This window comes from Lepus europaeus, chromosome 3, assembly GCF_033115175.1.
Source record: "Lepus europaeus isolate LE1 chromosome 3, mLepTim1.pri, whole genome shotgun sequence".
NCBI classification, from domain to species: Eukaryota; Metazoa; Chordata; class Mammalia; order Lagomorpha; family Leporidae; genus Lepus; species Lepus europaeus.
The window spans coordinates 69,517,826-69,534,961 of NC_084829.1; the positions used below are offsets into that span (position 1 = coordinate 69,517,826).

The following is a 17,136-nucleotide window of genomic DNA, read 5'->3' on the forward strand; positions in this document are numbered from 1 at the left end:
GTTAAAGTCTTTTGCCCATTTCTTAACTGGATTGTTTACTTTGTTGTTGTTGGGATTCTTAAGCTCTTTACAGATTTTGGATGTTAATCTTTTATCAGTTTCATAGTATGCAAATATTTTCTCCCCTTCTATCAGTTGCTTCTTCATTTTGTTGGGTGTTTCTTTTGAAGTGCAGAAGTTTATCAGCTTGATGTAATCCCATTTGTCAATGTTGGCTTTGATTACCTGTGCTTCTGGTGTCTTTTCCAAGAAGACTTTGCCTATGTATTACAGTTTCCCCAAAGTTCTCTTCTAGTAATTTGGTGATATCAGTTCTCAGATTTAGATCCTTGTTCCATTTTGAGTTAATTTTTGTATATGGCATAAGGTACAGGTCTTTTTTCATACTTCCGCATGTGGAGGCCCTATTTTCAGTTGGTTGTAGATGTGTGGATTGATTTCTGGGGTTTCTATTCTGTCCTTTGGTCTACATGTCTCTTTGTGCCTGTAGCAGCCTGTTTTGATTAGAACTTCCCTGTAGTATGCCTTGAAATCTGGTATTGCATGCCCACAGCTTTGTTTTTATGTTTAATATTGCTTTAGCTATCCAGGGTCTCCTGTGTTTCCATATGAATTTTAATATCGATTGAGAAGAAGTTTGTTGGTATCTTGATCTGAGTTGCATTGAATCTGTAGATTGATTGGGTAGTATGGACATTTTGATTATATGAATTCCTTCAGTCCTCAAATATGGAAGAGTCTTCCTTTTTTTTTGTTTGTCTTTTATTTCTTTCATTAATGTTTTGTAATTTTCATTGTAGAGATCCTTCACCTTCTTGATTAAATTTATTGCAAAGTATTTAAATTTTTTGTAGCTATTGTGTACAGTACTAACCTTATAAGTTCTTTCTCAGTCATGAGATCATCTGTGTATACAAAGGCTATTGATTTTTGTGTGTTGATTTTATATCCTGCGACTTTATGAAACTCTTTTTATGAGTTCCAAAAGACTCTTAGTGGAGTTTTGGCTTCCCTGAAACTTAATTTTCTTAACCATACATTTATCTAATTGTAGATAGACAAGTAGAATTCTGATGTCCAAAAGATTCTAAAATTGAGTCTCTGCAACTTGTGCATTGTGATAAAATATACCTTGAGCTCATAATACCTGACAATTCATTATGCTTAGGGAAGTATAACAAAAGTCATTTCTTATTTTTGATATTTTATTTTTACTGAAGCCCAGAAAGCAATGCAAAGTTTCATTTCTTTGTTTAAAGATTGACTTATTTATTTGAAATGTAAAGTGACAGATAGAGGGAGGGAGCAGAGAGACAGTGAGGTCTTCCATCTGCTGGTCCAATCCCCAGTTTTCTGCAGTGGCTGGGGTGGGGCCAGACTGAAGCCCAGAACCTGGGGCTCCATCCGAGTCTCTCACATGGATGACAGGGTCCAACGTTCTTTAGCCATCTGCTGCTGCTTTCTCAGGTGCATCAGCAGAGAGCTGGATCAGAACTGGAACACCAGGGACTGGAACTGGTACTCATGTGGGATGATGTTATTGCAGGTGTTGGCTTAGCCTGCTGTGCCACATGTGGGCTCCTCAAAGTTATTTCTAAATTAATTTCATATGAACTAAGTTTTACAAAGTTAGTTTTATCTCACTGCAATTTTTTAGCTCTCAAATTCCACAATAATTCTTAAAATATTACTGTTTTTAATCAACCACTCAGCAAGTAATACTGGGAACTGAATACATTGTAGGCATTGATATTACAGTGATAACTCAAACAGGTGCAGTTCTAGAACACAAATAACTTAGAAAATGTAGTGTAGGTCGGCGCGGTGGCTTAACAGGCTAATCCTCCGCCTTGTAGCGCCGGCACACCAGATTCTAGTCCCGGTTGTGGCGCCAGATTCTATCCCGGTTGCCCCTCTTCCAGGCCAGCTCTCTGCTATGGCCCGGGAAGGCAGTGGAGGATGGCCCAAGTCCTTGGGCCCTGCACCCGCATGGGAGACCAGGAGAAGCACCTGGCTCCTGGCTTCAGATCAGCAAGATGTGCCGTCCGCAGCAGCCATTGGAGGGTGAACCAGCAGCAAAAAGGAAGACCTTTCTCTCTGTCTCTCTCTCACAAACCACTCTGCCTGTTTAAAAAAAAAAAATGTAGTGCAATGTACAAGGTGGTTCAGTTTCACTGTTATTCATTTTGTGAATATACAATTAATAGTTTTAATAGTATAGCACATAAATATAGATGGATTTGTTTGAGTTTTCCCTTTTTTTTTCATTTATTAAACTTTTATTTAATGAGTATAAATTTCCAAAGTACAGCTTATGGGTTACAATGGCTTCCCCCCTCCCATAACTTCCCTCCCGCCCGCAACCCTCCCCTTTCCCGCTCCCTTTCCCCTTCCATTCACATCAAGATTCATTTTCAATTCTCTTTATATACAGAAGATCAGTTTAGTATATATTAGGTAAAGATTAGTATATATTAGGTAAAGATTTCAACAGTTTGCCCCATATAGCAACACAAAGTGAAAAAACTACCGTTGGAGTACTAGTTATAGCTTTAAATAACAGTGTACAGCACATTAAAGACAGAGATCCTATATAATATGTTTTTAAAATTAATTAATTTTCTATTCCATTTCCAATTTAACACCAGGTTGTTTTTTCATTTCCAATTATCTTTATATACAGAAGATCAATTCAGTATATAATTAGTAAAGACCTCATCAGTTTGTACCCACACAGAAACATAAAGTATAAAAATACTGTTTCAGTACTAGTTATAGCATCACTTCACATTAGACAACACATTAAGGACAGATCCCACATGGGGTGTAAGTACACAGTGACTCCTGTTGCTGACTTAACAATTTGACACTCCTGTTCATGGCGTCAGTAATCTCCCCTAGGCTCTATTCATGAGTTGTCAGGGCTATGGAAGCCTTTAGAGTTCGCTGACTTTGATCTTATTCCGATAGGGTCATAGTCAAAGTGGAAGTTCTCTCCTCCCTTCAGAGAAACATACCTCCTTCTTTTTTTTTTTTTCTTCCAATTATTCTTAGGTGTTTAAATTTTAACTGAAAAGTGATCCCTGTTAAATTTAAGAGTGGAAAAAGAGAGGGAGGAGATGTACAATTTGGGACATGCTCAATCAGACTTGCCGCAAATGGTGGAGTTAGAAATGGGCCAGGGGATTCCAACACAATCCCATCAAGGTGGCATGTACCAATGCCATCTCACTAGTCCAAGTGATCAATTTCAGCTCACAATTGATGGCTCTGATAGGTCTAAGAATCAAAGGGATCACATAAACAAGACAAGTGTCTGCTAATACTAACTGATAGAATCAAAAAGGGAGAGAAGGATCCAACATGGGAAGTGGGATACACAGCAGACTCATAGAATGGCAGATGTCCTAAACAACACTCTGGCCTCAGAATCAGCCCTTAAGGCATTCGGATCTGGCTGAAGAGCCCATGAGAGTATTGTAAGCATGGAAAGCCAAGATACCATGGGAAAAAAAAAAGAGACCTAAATGAAAGATCTCTGTAGGTGAGATCCCAGTGAGTTTTCCCTTTTTAACATATGGCAAGCCTGTATTAAAAAGATAGCTGTATAATATATTTATAACTAGGATTAAGGATTCATCAGAGTGGAAATGATATTTAAATGACCTTTAAATTTTTTCTCTATTCTGGCTTTATACTGGGCTGCTGCAATAAATTATACATGATTTTAACCCTATTTGAGAGTTCTTCTAAGTGATGAGAAGAGTTATAAAGGTCTATCTATTGTAGGAATATTTAGGAGATGACAAGTAAATACAGACAAACAGTGGTAATCAATTCTAGTGTGCCACGGCACAGTGAGATGGCTATAGTTCACATAATATATACTGTATGAAGAATCAGAAGGGTGGGGCTGGTAGGCTCCAAACTCAAAGAAAGATTGAGGAACTGGAAATCTCATTGTCTGTCTTGATCAGTTTACACTCATCTGTTGTGGAAATATTGTACAGAACCTCCCAAAAGTATACAAAATTTACATGTTAATCATTTTTTAAAACCTAATAAAAAATCCTGGAATTAACTTGAAGATACCTGTCATGGAGCACTGTACTGCTGTGAATAAATATAATGAATAAATAAGGTAGAAAAGTCTCTGCATTGGTATTGTTCAGTAATGGAGCACTTACTGAGTTTGATGATCTTACAGATAAATAAAAATCTTTGCTATCAAATATTTTTATCAGTTTAAACAATATAACATTTCCTTTTTCTACTTTTAAATGATGCTAGAACTACCACAGATGCAGGTTCTATGCAATACTACAAAACTACGAATGCTACAGTGCAAATACTAAGAAATTTTGTAATAGAATTAGCAAACATGTGGAGTGATTGTGTTATTATTACCACTTAGCAGGTAAAATAAAAAACTGTTGCATAGTAAGCAACTTGTTACGTAGCTAACCAATAAACCAACAGAATTAGATTCAGTCTGACTCCAGACCCCATGCTTTTAGTTACTAGCTCCAGTGTCATTTGTGCAGGAGATGTGATATGATTACTGCTACTGAGACTACAGTATTTCCCAGGCCTATAGCCGATTTCATGGTTTCTTCCCTTCTTGGACAAATATGTACCCACAGGACCCGTGTCAATTTACGTCTTCCACTCTCTTTGCTGGACAGTATATGGCAGAAGCAGCTTAGGAGCCAAGTAGATTTATATTCTTTTTTTTTTTTTTTAAGATTTATTTATTTGCAAGTCAGAGTTACACAGAGAGGAGAGGCGTGGGGCGGGGGCGGGTCTCCCATCCAATGGTTCCCCAATTGGCCGCAATGGCCAGAGCTGTTTCGATCCAAAGCCAGGAGCTAGGAGCTTCCTCCAGGTCTCCCACATGGGTACAGGGGCCCGAGGACTTGGGCCATCCTCCACTGCTTTCCCAGGCCATAGCAGAGAGCTGGGTCAGAAGAGGAGCAGCTGGGTCTCAAACCGGTACCCCTATGGGATGCCGGCGCTTTAGGCCAGGGTGTTAACCCACTGAGCCACAGTGCTGGTCCCGTAGATTTATATTCTAATCCTTTCTTTGCCACTTTATAACCGAATGAGCTTGCCTTGAGCCTGTCTCCTCATGTCTAAAGAGAAGACCCTTTTATAAATGGTTATTATCAAGACTAAATACATCAGTACCTTTCTTAGCACCAGACATAGAGTTGTGCTTCAATATTTTGAGTATTTTCCAGTTAGTAAGAGCATGGTGAGGGACATCTATCTCCCTCCTCCCATTGCATTTTTCATGTCACGAGTGCAGTGCCAGATTAACTGGAACCTGAAGACCACATAGCTGACCTTCTGAACTAGAGGGATAAAGCAGTGTGAACCAGTTTCTGGCAAAGGTAGAAAAGATGAGACAACATGAAGAGCCTCCTATATTAAACACCCTGTGAAAGCAGTCTTTGTACTTTGCTGTGTATTTCTAGCATCTCACGTGACTAGACATAAAGTGGCCACTTAATTAGGATATCTGACAATAAGATAAACACTGGTCTTAACATTGTTGGAAGGAAGGAATAACAGGAAGAAAAAACATAAGTTTTAGAAACTCAATATTAGAATATATATTCTTATTGTTTCTCTATTTTAGTATACGTAAGTTTCTTCACAATGTTTTACATTATTTCAAATATATTCTGTGTGTAACTATGTGAGCTGAAAAATGTATTAATTTGACCATATTTTTACTGTAAGAATATTTCATATGTATATATGTATGTATCTTACAACATCATATTGTGTATCTTAAATATAAAAAGTAAAATTTATTTTAAAAATACACACTAATTCAACATTTAGGCTAGATAGGCACATGTAAGCTGCCATAGAGAAGAGAAAATTCTCTATATAAACAGTATGTTATTTTTTACCTTATGAGAAGGTATATTTATAGTTCCAAAGGTTGAATATATTAAATATCTAAACATGATTTTAGAGAGTATATTTGGGATTTCAGTAATTCCTCAATTTGTGATGTGATTAGCTTTTAAAAATGCTACATGATTACAAAAGCATCTGTATGATACCTTTAAAAATGTTTTTAATAATTGAAAACTTTCGCTTCTAACATGTTTCGCTATAGCATTTTTCTTCTTAATTTTTTGAAGCATAAAAACAATCAAAAACCTTTGTGACACCAAGTTTCAACTTGCAAATGTAGAGACTACTTCACCTCTTCCTGGTCTTTCAGCACCTGAGCCATGGCATCACCAAATTAATCATCATTACATTTCACCATTGAATCTGTGTACTCATCAGGGGAGGTAGAGTTGCCCAGCAGGAACCAGTGTTAGATTGTAGTTGCAGAGACCCCATCTACATCAGCTCCTTGTGTTTCCTGTTGGGCAACTTGTGTCTTCCATACAGCACCAATTTATTTTTATTTCGAAAAATGCTGATTAAACTATCTAGGCACTATAGTTTCCATTTTCATGTGTCTGTCTGTTTTTATCATTGTATGATGTTAATGTAGCTTTATTCATCATATATTTTGTGTTTCTTTAACATTTCATTCCACAGGCACTCCAGAAAGTCTGAAAGATCTAGCATCCAAAAACAGACTAGAAAAGGCACTGCCTCTGATACAGAAAGGTAGGCTTGGTGTCGTGCTGTGCTGCCATCTTCTGTATTGATATATTCAGGAGTTCCCTCATTCTCATTTTCCATTTTCTGTTCCTAAGTGTGAATTGTAATGTTTAAAGACAGTCATGTAAATAAATCTACTCTGATGTGAGAATGGTCTCTGAAGAAGTTAAAGAAGGGTAATTTGAAGGCAATCCTTAAGTATTATGATTTTTTTTAAATCTCTCCTATTTCTCTTAATGATCATGCTGATTACCAGCAGGGGGCAAATCTAGACTCACTCCTTAATGCAAATGGTACCTTAATATTTTGTGTCTGAGTTCATTTTGAATGATACCAATGAGTATAGTCCTGGAATTTGTAAACATTTTGTGTATCTGTTATTTTTCTGAACAATGTCATGATTAACAAAGAACTTTTGACAACGGGATAATCTAAGATCCTTTTTATGTACTACAACTGAAGGTGTGTGCTGAATCAATGTAAAAGTTACGGGAGATTATTGACATTTTGTTTGTAATTCATCCAATTCCATGAATATTTTTAGTATTTTTTAAGGTAAAAGATATTGAAATGCTTCTTTACATAGCTGTAGAAACGCTTAAAAAGTCTTCCTAATATAAATTCATTTGCCCATTCATTTATCTGACAGCTAACTGAGAGCATATGGGGGAGATAGATGTTAAATGGATGAGTACATTCAGATGACATAGGTGATATGTTATATACAGGTGTGCACAGTGAGAACAGAGAAGAAAGCAAAGTAGGGATGAAATTAGGAGCTATTTTATAATTAGATGTCACTTGAGCTAAATCCAGATAAGAAAAAATAGATACAAAAAGTAGAGTATTCCACAAGACAGGACAATATGAAAGAATGCTGAAACTTGAAACCTTGTCTTGAGTTTGGGGAAATTGTACCATTTTTTGAATTGAGAATAGGATTCAAGATTGGGAAAGAGAACAGAAAGTAAAATTGGAGAAATTGTGGTAAGTTAAATAGTTGCTATAGCCATGCCGTTGTTAATGCCATGCTAAAGAATTTCAATTTATTTATTCATCTATGAGTCATTGGTGTATTAAAACATGGGATGTAGAGGAGCAGTCTTGAGTATGAAAATTACAGCTTGCTTTGATGACTTTTTGGAAGATAAATTGACGGATTTAAGGGTGGAGGGAAAACACCACGCAGGCCATCAAAACTGGCTTGGTCAAGGTAGAATGTGTACAATTCAGGGATTCATTCAGTGAGTGAATGTGCAATGTGACAGTATAAGGAACAAAATAGTGAGCAGCTGGAAAGGGAGACTTCCTGGAGGAAATTACCACTGATTTGAGTTCTGAAAAATTAGCGGGTGAGGTATCTACCACATCAAGATATGTGGGTAAAAATGAGATAAAATTTACTTCTGAGAGCCCATGGTGAACTCAAAAAAGAGTTGAAGCAATGAAGGAGCTGAACTTTGATGGAGAAAATGAAAGCACCAAATTCTAGAAGATAGATTAGATAGGCAGCATGTGATTAAATTATATTTATTGTATTTCTGTCTTCACATTTTTTTTTTTATTTGAAAGAGAGAATGGGAGAGAGAATGAATACTCCCAGCTACTGTTTAACTCCCCACCTGAGACTAGACCAAAGCAAGGACCAGCAATCCAGGTTTCCCATTGGGTTTCAGGAATGCAGTTACTTGAGCCATCACAGCTGCCTCCCAGACTCTACAGAAGTAGGAAGCTCAAGTCAGGAGCTGGAGCTGAGTGTTGAACCCTGGTACTTCCTTGTGGGATATGAGTGCTCTAATCAGTGTCCTAACCTCCAGGCCAGACGCCTACCCTTGACTTCACATTTCTAAATCTCATTCAGATTAACAAATTGCTGTACTATCCTTGTAAATGACTTCAGGTACTTAGATGAGATTTTAATCTTCAACTGACATTCTTAGCTCATCCCTTCCATCTGCCATTATTTCCATTATTTTGACATCGTTGAAAATTGTCCTTGAGATTATACTCCTTTTATCCATTCAAGCTTCTCTCATTCATTTGACAAATAGTAGTTAAATGGCTACTCTTTGAAGTTATGTGTTGGGATATAATAATGAACAAGTTTTTTTCAGTTTGACAATAGAGTACGCTATTAAAAAGCATTAGATGATTCCAACGTGAACTGAAGGTGCCTACATACAGAGGAGTGATATTTGGGCACCTGCCTCTGCAACTTTGAAAATCATCCATAGATAAACACAAATTCTCCATCTCTCCAACAAAAATGACAGGATTTGGTTGACTTCAACTCTCAACTATTTGCTGCTTAAGGACCTTAGACATACAAGTATGTTTGGAAAGGTTTGTGGAAAATCGAATTAAAAGCTAAATGCATTTTAATGCAAAAATTTTTAAATCCATGCATACTAGATATCTTCAAAAGTTCATAGAAAATGCATATTATTTAAAAAAAAGTGTGTGCGTGGATTTCAATATTTTTACACCAGAGTAAACTTCCCTCTTAATTTCATTTTCCACAAATATTTTTGGAATATCCCCGTATTATTGTTGTCTTTACTTTGCTTGTAGGTTTAAAAATAGAAAACTAACCTTTTAGGCATGTAGATTTGTTTGATTATAATGGAAGCTTTTCATTGACTTTTATTAAACTACATGCCTGCTTCTTAAGTTAATAGTCAAAAAGCTTGTTAACAAAACAAAACAAAAAAATGTTGGCCTGGGTTTTCTGGTTTACATTCCATCTGGTTTCTTCAGAAGATTCCTTGAGCTCCAGGAGAGCCAAAGTCACAGTATGAATGCTTTGAACCCTGATTCTTGGCCTTTGGTAATTAACCTCCAAAAGGAATCATACTACACCATCATGCATTACCCTCTGGAATAATTTGCTGTGTAATTACCATAATTTTAAAGGTCCTTTGTTGGCCTCACCAACTTTGGCTTCCTGAGGAACAGCCTTCTAAGAAACTATTTTGAAAGATTCAATGACCATTTGCAAGTAAAACATACACAGAACTGATTTCTGGTTTCTGTGCCTAGCCATGTAGTATATGTGGTGCCAAAGGAGCACTTTATATTCTCTTGGGAAGTTCTGTAGTGAGACAGAACTCTAGCTTTTCACCTGCCTGTTAATTGAACCTTGAGAATTGCTACCATAATTTCTACATCCCATCCTAGTGGCTTTTCTTCTTTTGGAATTCAAACACTGTGTCCTAACTTGGAAGTGCTTTTTGTTTGTTTTTGTATCAATTCTCTTGAATACTTTTTCTTCTTTAAGATTTATTTATTTATTTGAAATTCAGAGTTAGAGGGAGAGATGGAGAGAGATCTTCTATCCGCTGATTCACTCCCCAGATTGCTGGAATGGCCAAGGCTGGGCCTGGCCAAAGCAAGGAGCCAGGAACTTATTGTAAGGAAGCCAGACACGTGGGCCATCTTCCACTGCTTTCCCAGGTGCATTAGCAAGGAGCTGGATTGGAAATGGAATAACTGGCACTGGAACCAGCACTCGTATGGAATGCTGTTGCTGCATGCATTGGTTTAACTGGCTATACTACAATGGCAGCCTGGGAAGTGCTTTGTTTGGGCTGCTATTTAGAGTTGTCTAAACATGCAATTTACATTGTGGTGTTGCTGTTGGAAAGAACCTGTGCAGGCCCGTCAGGGACTGTCACAGGAGAAACCATTTTGAAAGCCTTCCTTAAATACCACATGCAGATCCATCCTTCAGGAAGTCATTTAAGATATCCCAGAACTATATTTCAGGGCTTCAGGAGAAGTAGTATGTGACTAAAGAACTAAGGTTTTGATGCGAAATATGTTTTATTTTAGAACTGGTGAGAAGCTGGCATTGTAGTGTAGTAGCTAGGGCTGCTGTCATAGCATTTCTTATAGGCACCGGTTCAAGTCCCAGCTGCTTAACTTCCAATCCAGCTCCGTGTTGCTGGCCTGGTAAAGGAAGCTGAGGACAACCCAGGGGCTTGGGGCTCTGCCGCCCGTGTGGCAGACCTGGATGAAGCTCCTGGATCCTGGCTTTGTCCTGAACAACACTGGCCATTGCAGCCATTTGGGGAATGAACTAGTTGATGGAAGATCTGTGTATCTCTCTCTGTCTCTCCCTTTCTCTGACTTTCAAATAAATAAATAAATCTCAGGAAAAAAAAAGTGAAACACTAGTCTTAAGTGAAGACAGTAGGCAGAGACTGAACTCAGTGGCAAATAATTGATAGGTTTGAAGATGGTGAACTAGAGTGGGAAATACTTAAGTTTGGATTGGAATTTTGCTCCAGAAGCCACCTTTTTGTTTTAAAAATCGAGATGCACAAGCATACAATATTCATTATGTGCAATTTCCCATATATTTGATCCTACAAACTTTCAGAACATTTCTGTTTTTATTTTAATTATATTAAAGGCAGAATTACAGAGAGAGAGACAAAGGAGAGGCATTGTCCATCCTCTGGTTCACTCCTCAAATGAATGTAATGGCTGGGGCAGAGCCAGGCCCAAACTAGAAGCCTGGAACTCCATCTGGATCTCCCACATGAATGCGGGGGCCCAAGGACTTGGGTCATCTTCCTCTGCTTTCCAACATGCATTAGCAGGGATACTTCTGTCCCAGAAGTGAGGCACCCGGGACTCTAACCTGCACCCATATGGGATGCTGGTGTTGCAGACAGCGCTTTAGCCTGCTGAGCCACAGTGCTGACTCCCTCAGAACAAAATTCCGTCAAGTACTGCCAACAAATTGATCCTGGACATATGTTTTCTATATTGAGGTTGATGATACATCCAGAGATGGGAAAATACCACTTTTCATCTCATGATACACAAAGGAATCCTGTCTCACTGGGCTAAAAACAGAGCAAATGTTGGAGTTTCACAGGACTGTGTAGATCTGGCCTCTACTGCGTTTGAGCTCTTGTCTTGTTCCAGGTCCCTCAGTTTTTCTATCTGGAAAATGGCAATACTACTCTTTTGGAAGGTGTGAGAATATAAAAATGTACACACATGTATACACATACATATTTCAACAAGTTTATAGAAAATGGAGTTAAAAGATGTATTTTTATTTTGGTGCAGAGAAATTTTTATACTGATGTGGTTTTTTCATAGTATACATTTCCCATGAATTCTTTGAAGACTCCCTCATATGCAAGGATTTCAAATTTCACTCTGTCAAAATGAACTTATCTTTTTATTTCATTTTGTACACTTTTTGAAACACCCTCAAACATACATACATACATACACACATACATGTATGCACGCACTCACACATTCATTCCTTGCCTGGTGTGTATAGATGGTGGCTCTGTATTGATAGTCAGTAAAGAATAGTTTTGTAACAATTATTTTCCTTATTTATCATTCACTCCCACTTCCGTGCTCTAATATTGTTCTTCTTTTCTTTCATTCTCCTTACATTCTTAGCACATCGCATTTCACTGAATAGATCAAGGCTCCTGATCTTTATGCTCCTGTACTTCTGAATTTAATTATCCTTTGCTTTTGCCTAAAACGAGCTATGTTTGGCTCTGCAAAAGCTTGCTCTTCTCTCTTCAAGCTAGCATTTTTCCTCTGCCCAGGACTCCCTCCTGTAATGTAGCCTTGCTGTCAAATTCCTCTCTCTTCCTCAGGAAACGTAGTTTTATCTTTCTGTGTGTGCCTTCATGCTTGCTACAGATCTGCTGGTACCAGAAACTGTTTCATTATTGAGGGACTTTCAGTTCATGTCAAAGGTAAAGCAGATCTTCTTCTAAAGGTGAACCTCAAATCTTACAGCCTCTGCCACCCCCTTATAGTGCAGAAAGTGGACAGCTAAGGTGCATATTCTTGAGCTAGGTAATACTCACGTAGGAAGCCATTTATTTGCTCATTAAATCGCTGTTTATACTCTTGCCATTTAGTTTTTGCCACATGAAATCCACATAGATTGTTAAGATTTCAAGGAACATTCAAGTTCTTTTAGTGCTTATGAATTGCATTAAGGAGTGAAGCAAGATTGAAATTGCAATATCCATGAAATTACTCGGTTTCTAGGGTGAAAACTGTATGATTCAATTTTTGATCCACATTTTGAACATATATCTCCAGTAAATTTATTCTAATGTTAATGTTCTTAAAGACTAAGGAAAAAAATCCTTTTTTGTCATTGGAGAGGACTTGATCATCTAACCCTTTTCATACACAGTAATTCTATACAATTGAGTTAATACAAAAAGTCAATTTAGAATGAACCATTTTAATATGTAGAATAGCGTCAGTTCCTTTTTATTTTAATTTGAAAACTGAAATAACAAGTCAGGTTTCAGGGTCTGAATTAGGGTCTGATAAAGCATTAATCCATAGCTCAAGAAGACAAAATACACATTTGTTAAAGACCTTTGCTGTACCTTCTTGTTCTCTACAACCTAACATTTTCCCATTTTATGACTCTCAAGTGGAGGAGCTGCCCTGTACTAGAATTATCAAGACTGTGAAAATAGTTTCAGTTAAAAGAAAGATTGTCAGCTCATGCATATTGAACAAAGTGTTCGTTGATATACCTATAGGGATGAAGATATGTTCATTATTCTCACACATTTTAATTTACTTGATATGTGCATTATACCACAATGCTTTGAAAAGGGTGAAGTGTTATTTCATTCCTCTGTCAAACAGATACATACTGGATATTTTAATGATATATATTTTATTTAAAACATATACAGAAATGATGGCAAAAGCATGTATCTGTTTTAAACAAGTATGCACATGAAGATGTTTTAAATTCTTAATCCTTAATTCGTAAATAGGCTTCATGTAATTTTGAACAGCATATTAATATAACTGTCAATATGGTGACAAACAGCTATCAGAATTTTTGTATCTGAGTAGACAGGTTTTATGTATGTGTATAATTCATTTGGAAGTAATCACTTGTATAATTAATGCGTTCTCCATCTTACTATATTACTTTAATTTTTTTGTCTGCTTTGATTAACGTTGAAAGTCCTTCTCCTTTTCCATCTATTTGGCACAGACTTGTTTACTGCAGAGTAAAATTGTGAGCGTTATAAAAACCTGCACAGAGTGCTACAGTGCAGCATTTCTTCTTGAAGGCAGGTCCTTGGAATATCCCTGCATTCATCAATCTGATTCTACACATTCAGTCAGCCACCATATCTTTATTGTACCCTTGTTCTCGGTTCTACACCCTGGAGCAAGCGCTAAGGAAAAACAAGAGACCGTATTTTTAGAACTTGTGGAACATAATAAGAGGTTTATTACATTAGTGTAAACTACACTAGCCCTTAAAAAATAAAGCATGGTGAGTCACATTGGCAATAGCAACTTGTCAGTTGTATTTGAATTCCACTTAAGTATTTGTGTGGTGGGGTTTCTTGTAAGAGTAAACAGGTTTTTTCCTTGGACAAATGTGTTGGTATCAAAATGCATGTAAACCTGCTGACTGAAGATCTTTTTTGGCCCTAATGTTTTAGGGTTCTCCCACCCTGTCTTTCTAGAAGGGGACACGCAGCCCCAAGAACAGCTGATCAACCAGGCGTTAGGGGAAAGCACCCTGCTCGCTCCAGGTCGAGCGAGCACTCTAGTGTCAGAACACTGTGTTCTATGCACCACCTTGCCCCCGGAGGGTCGGCGCCGCCTTCACCGCTCCTGACAAGGTCGCTACTCAGTGTCCAGCTCAGCATTCGTGTCCTGCCGGGTGTCGGTGTGGTGTTGTACATTCCTGAGCACTCGAAGCTTCCACTCATTATGACACCATACTTTTTTAATTCTTTCTTTGTGGCACTTAAGCCTCTCCTACATTTCTCTTTCACTTGCATATACCTTTACTGTGCTGGTGGTTTTCTACAGCTCTTGCCAATAAGCTATCATTGGAGATGAAATTTGGCTGTGTTCTGTCCTTTCATCTGTTTGTGGCATACTCATATAATTTTTAAATGATGTTAAATTCCTATAATAAATGATCTGGAATTCAATATGTATTTACTTTAAAAGGCGTATGAGGAATTTTTTAAAAAAATAATTTTTATATGAGGTTAGTAAAATCTCAGAATGTATTAAATTTCTATATTAGAAAAAGCTACTTGAAGGCCAGAAGATAGCAATCAGCTTAAGCCTGGGTAGCAGTAATATATCTGCATGTATATCAGATGTTAATTTGTACTTTCTATCCTTGCATCAGTGTATTTTATAGCATCTGTCCAAGGTTATTTTAAATGTAGCTCAAAGTTTTTCCTATTTAAAAATAAAGTACAAGTGAGTGGTAATTTATAAAAGCCTGCAGCTAGAATTATTCTTCCTAGTTGTAAATAGTACTGGAACATATATATTGATTTAATAGTAGCAATTTTGGCAACAGCCTTTCTGAACTGGTTGATCCATATTATTAAGATCCAGAGGCTGTCGTTAGATACATTTGGTTCAACCTTAGTGAAAAAGGAATAACTTGCCTAGAAAGCACAGCTTCATAAAAAAATTAATGAAAGGGAGTGAGTAGGATGCAGTTCAGTTTGGGAATTCATTATGCACAACTGTGTGTGGCAGACATTGCCTTACCTCTTTAGTTCCTTTTTATAATATTCTTTTGCAAATATCAGTTTTAAAAAAGTTTCAATAATTTTTTAAAATTTAAAACATTTAAAATTAGAGGGTTTTATGGTTTAGTAGTGACAGGAAGAAATAAAACACTTCTGTCAAGCCATATTGGAATCTCATCTTTCCATCCGCCTTTTTGCTTTTTAACCCGCAGAATGCACCGACAAGGAAGCCCAACCCAGTCTCCCCCGGCAGACGTGTCTTTCAGTAACCGCAGGGGAAGACAACTCCCGCAAGTGCCAGTGCGAAGCAGCAGTATAGAACAAGGTATCCAATCAAGAGAGATCATTATCCAAAAATCTTGGTTGTTTAGAATGTCTCTCTTTTATGTCTTTTATTAAATGAATAGTATTTTGATGACAAGCGATTTATTGGATCCTAAGAATTTAAATTTTTTTTTTTAGAATTTTATCCCCAGTACCTAGTTATTAGTAGTTCAGAGCATACATTCAGTTTTTGCTGAGTGAGTGAATGAATGAATTTTGGATGGTTATTTAACAGAATGGATGAAGATCTAGAAACACATTTTTTACAAAGAAATAAATTTTTTGAAGAACACAGTACAATTTTGATATTTTATGTGTTATAAGAAGACTTATTTTTATCAGATTTTTAAAACTTTTAGAACAAAATGAAACACTTGACAATATTGAATTCTTTATTAGTGTCTTTTATTTTAACTTAGTTAGCAATGGTCTGTATTTTTTGCATAAGTTTAATGATAGTAAAAATGATAAAGAAATGACATGAGGCACATATTTTAGTGTCTTTTTCAAAGTTCAGTTTGCTTAAAGATTATATTATTTTAATCATATTTAGATTGTGCTTTGAAAAGGAGAGTGAGAAGAGGATGAGTGAGAGAGAGAGAGAGAATGAGAATGAGAGACATGAAAATCTATCTGATAATAGAAACTAAATTTTCTAAACTAACAGGGATGAGTTAAATATCGGCTTAAAAATGTCAGTATTCTTTATGTGACCTATGGTGCTGTCCCATTTCTCAGGAGGTGAATTGATTGGTTATCAGTATTTGTTACCATGTGTTTCTTATCAAGGATTTGTTAATTTATGAAATCATTTCTAATTTGAAGAAGTTGTAGTATAAATGCACTGGACTTCTGCTTAAAAGATATATCAAAAAATCTTCATCCCTACCAAATAACTGAAGAGTTAACATTTTGAATATTTTTTCCAACAGTGTCGATCGTTGCTGATGTAAAACTTGCATTTCATTCTTATATTGAGAGTTCTGGGTAAATGTTTTCTCACTGAATTGGAGTGTGTTACTGAATGTGTCACAGGAATGTTAACAATCTAAGATGTGTGCCTTGTATCAAAGACTGATAGCATAGTTTTGCCATGCAGAGTATTTGATTATAGAAAAACTAGTGGAGAAATTAAGAGGTGTCAAATGATTAAAAGAGTAATATTGGTGCAGAGAACTCTAGATTTGTTTCAGTCATACATCCTGTTGATATGTCGTGCTTTAATTTTCAGGATTGTTATAAGGATTTCCATTTAGTTAATGAGAAAAATATGATGCTTTATGAAAATCTGTCTTTCCTTTCTAAAATAGCTATTAATTTGTTGGAATTATCATTTCTCATGTTTTAACAAGCATTCTTTTCTCTTTTGGGGGAACATTTTGAGAAGATTATTTGTTATTGAAATTCTAGTTAGCAGTAAGTTAGATGAATTGTTTTAAAATTTACTTTTTAAAAATAAAACTTGGTGTTTATTTAAATTATCCATTCATGAACTCCTGTTGCACAACTGAAAGACTACAAATTTTGGTGTTTAGCAACAAACACAGTTGCATATTTTGCTAAAGATTGATATTCAAAAAGTCATGTGCTCCTAAAATTCTTTGCATTTCCTCTAGTTGCAAATTAAACA

At 36.6% G+C, this 17,136-nt stretch overlaps 1 protein-coding gene across 6 annotated transcripts in view; it reads left to right on the forward strand.

Moving 5' to 3' along the window:
• The window catches only part of RIMS1 (regulating synaptic membrane exocytosis 1), a 534,165-nt gene that overhangs the window by 386,476 nt on the left and 130,553 nt on the right, over window positions 1-17,136 (forward strand). For 3 of the 6 annotated variants that reach the window (XM_062186350.1, XM_062186351.1, XM_062186353.1), the window contains exons 15-16: window positions 6,571-6,642; window positions 15,395-15,507. In XM_062186350.1, coding sequence (XP_062042334.1) covers window positions 6,571-6,642; window positions 15,395-15,507 — 185 coding nt within the window. Of the gene's footprint in view, window positions 1-6,570; window positions 6,643-14,120; window positions 14,304-15,394; window positions 15,508-17,136 lie in introns of all 6 variants that reach the window. The other 3 variants (XM_062186352.1, XM_062186354.1, XM_062186349.1) reach the window with 2 other exon arrangements.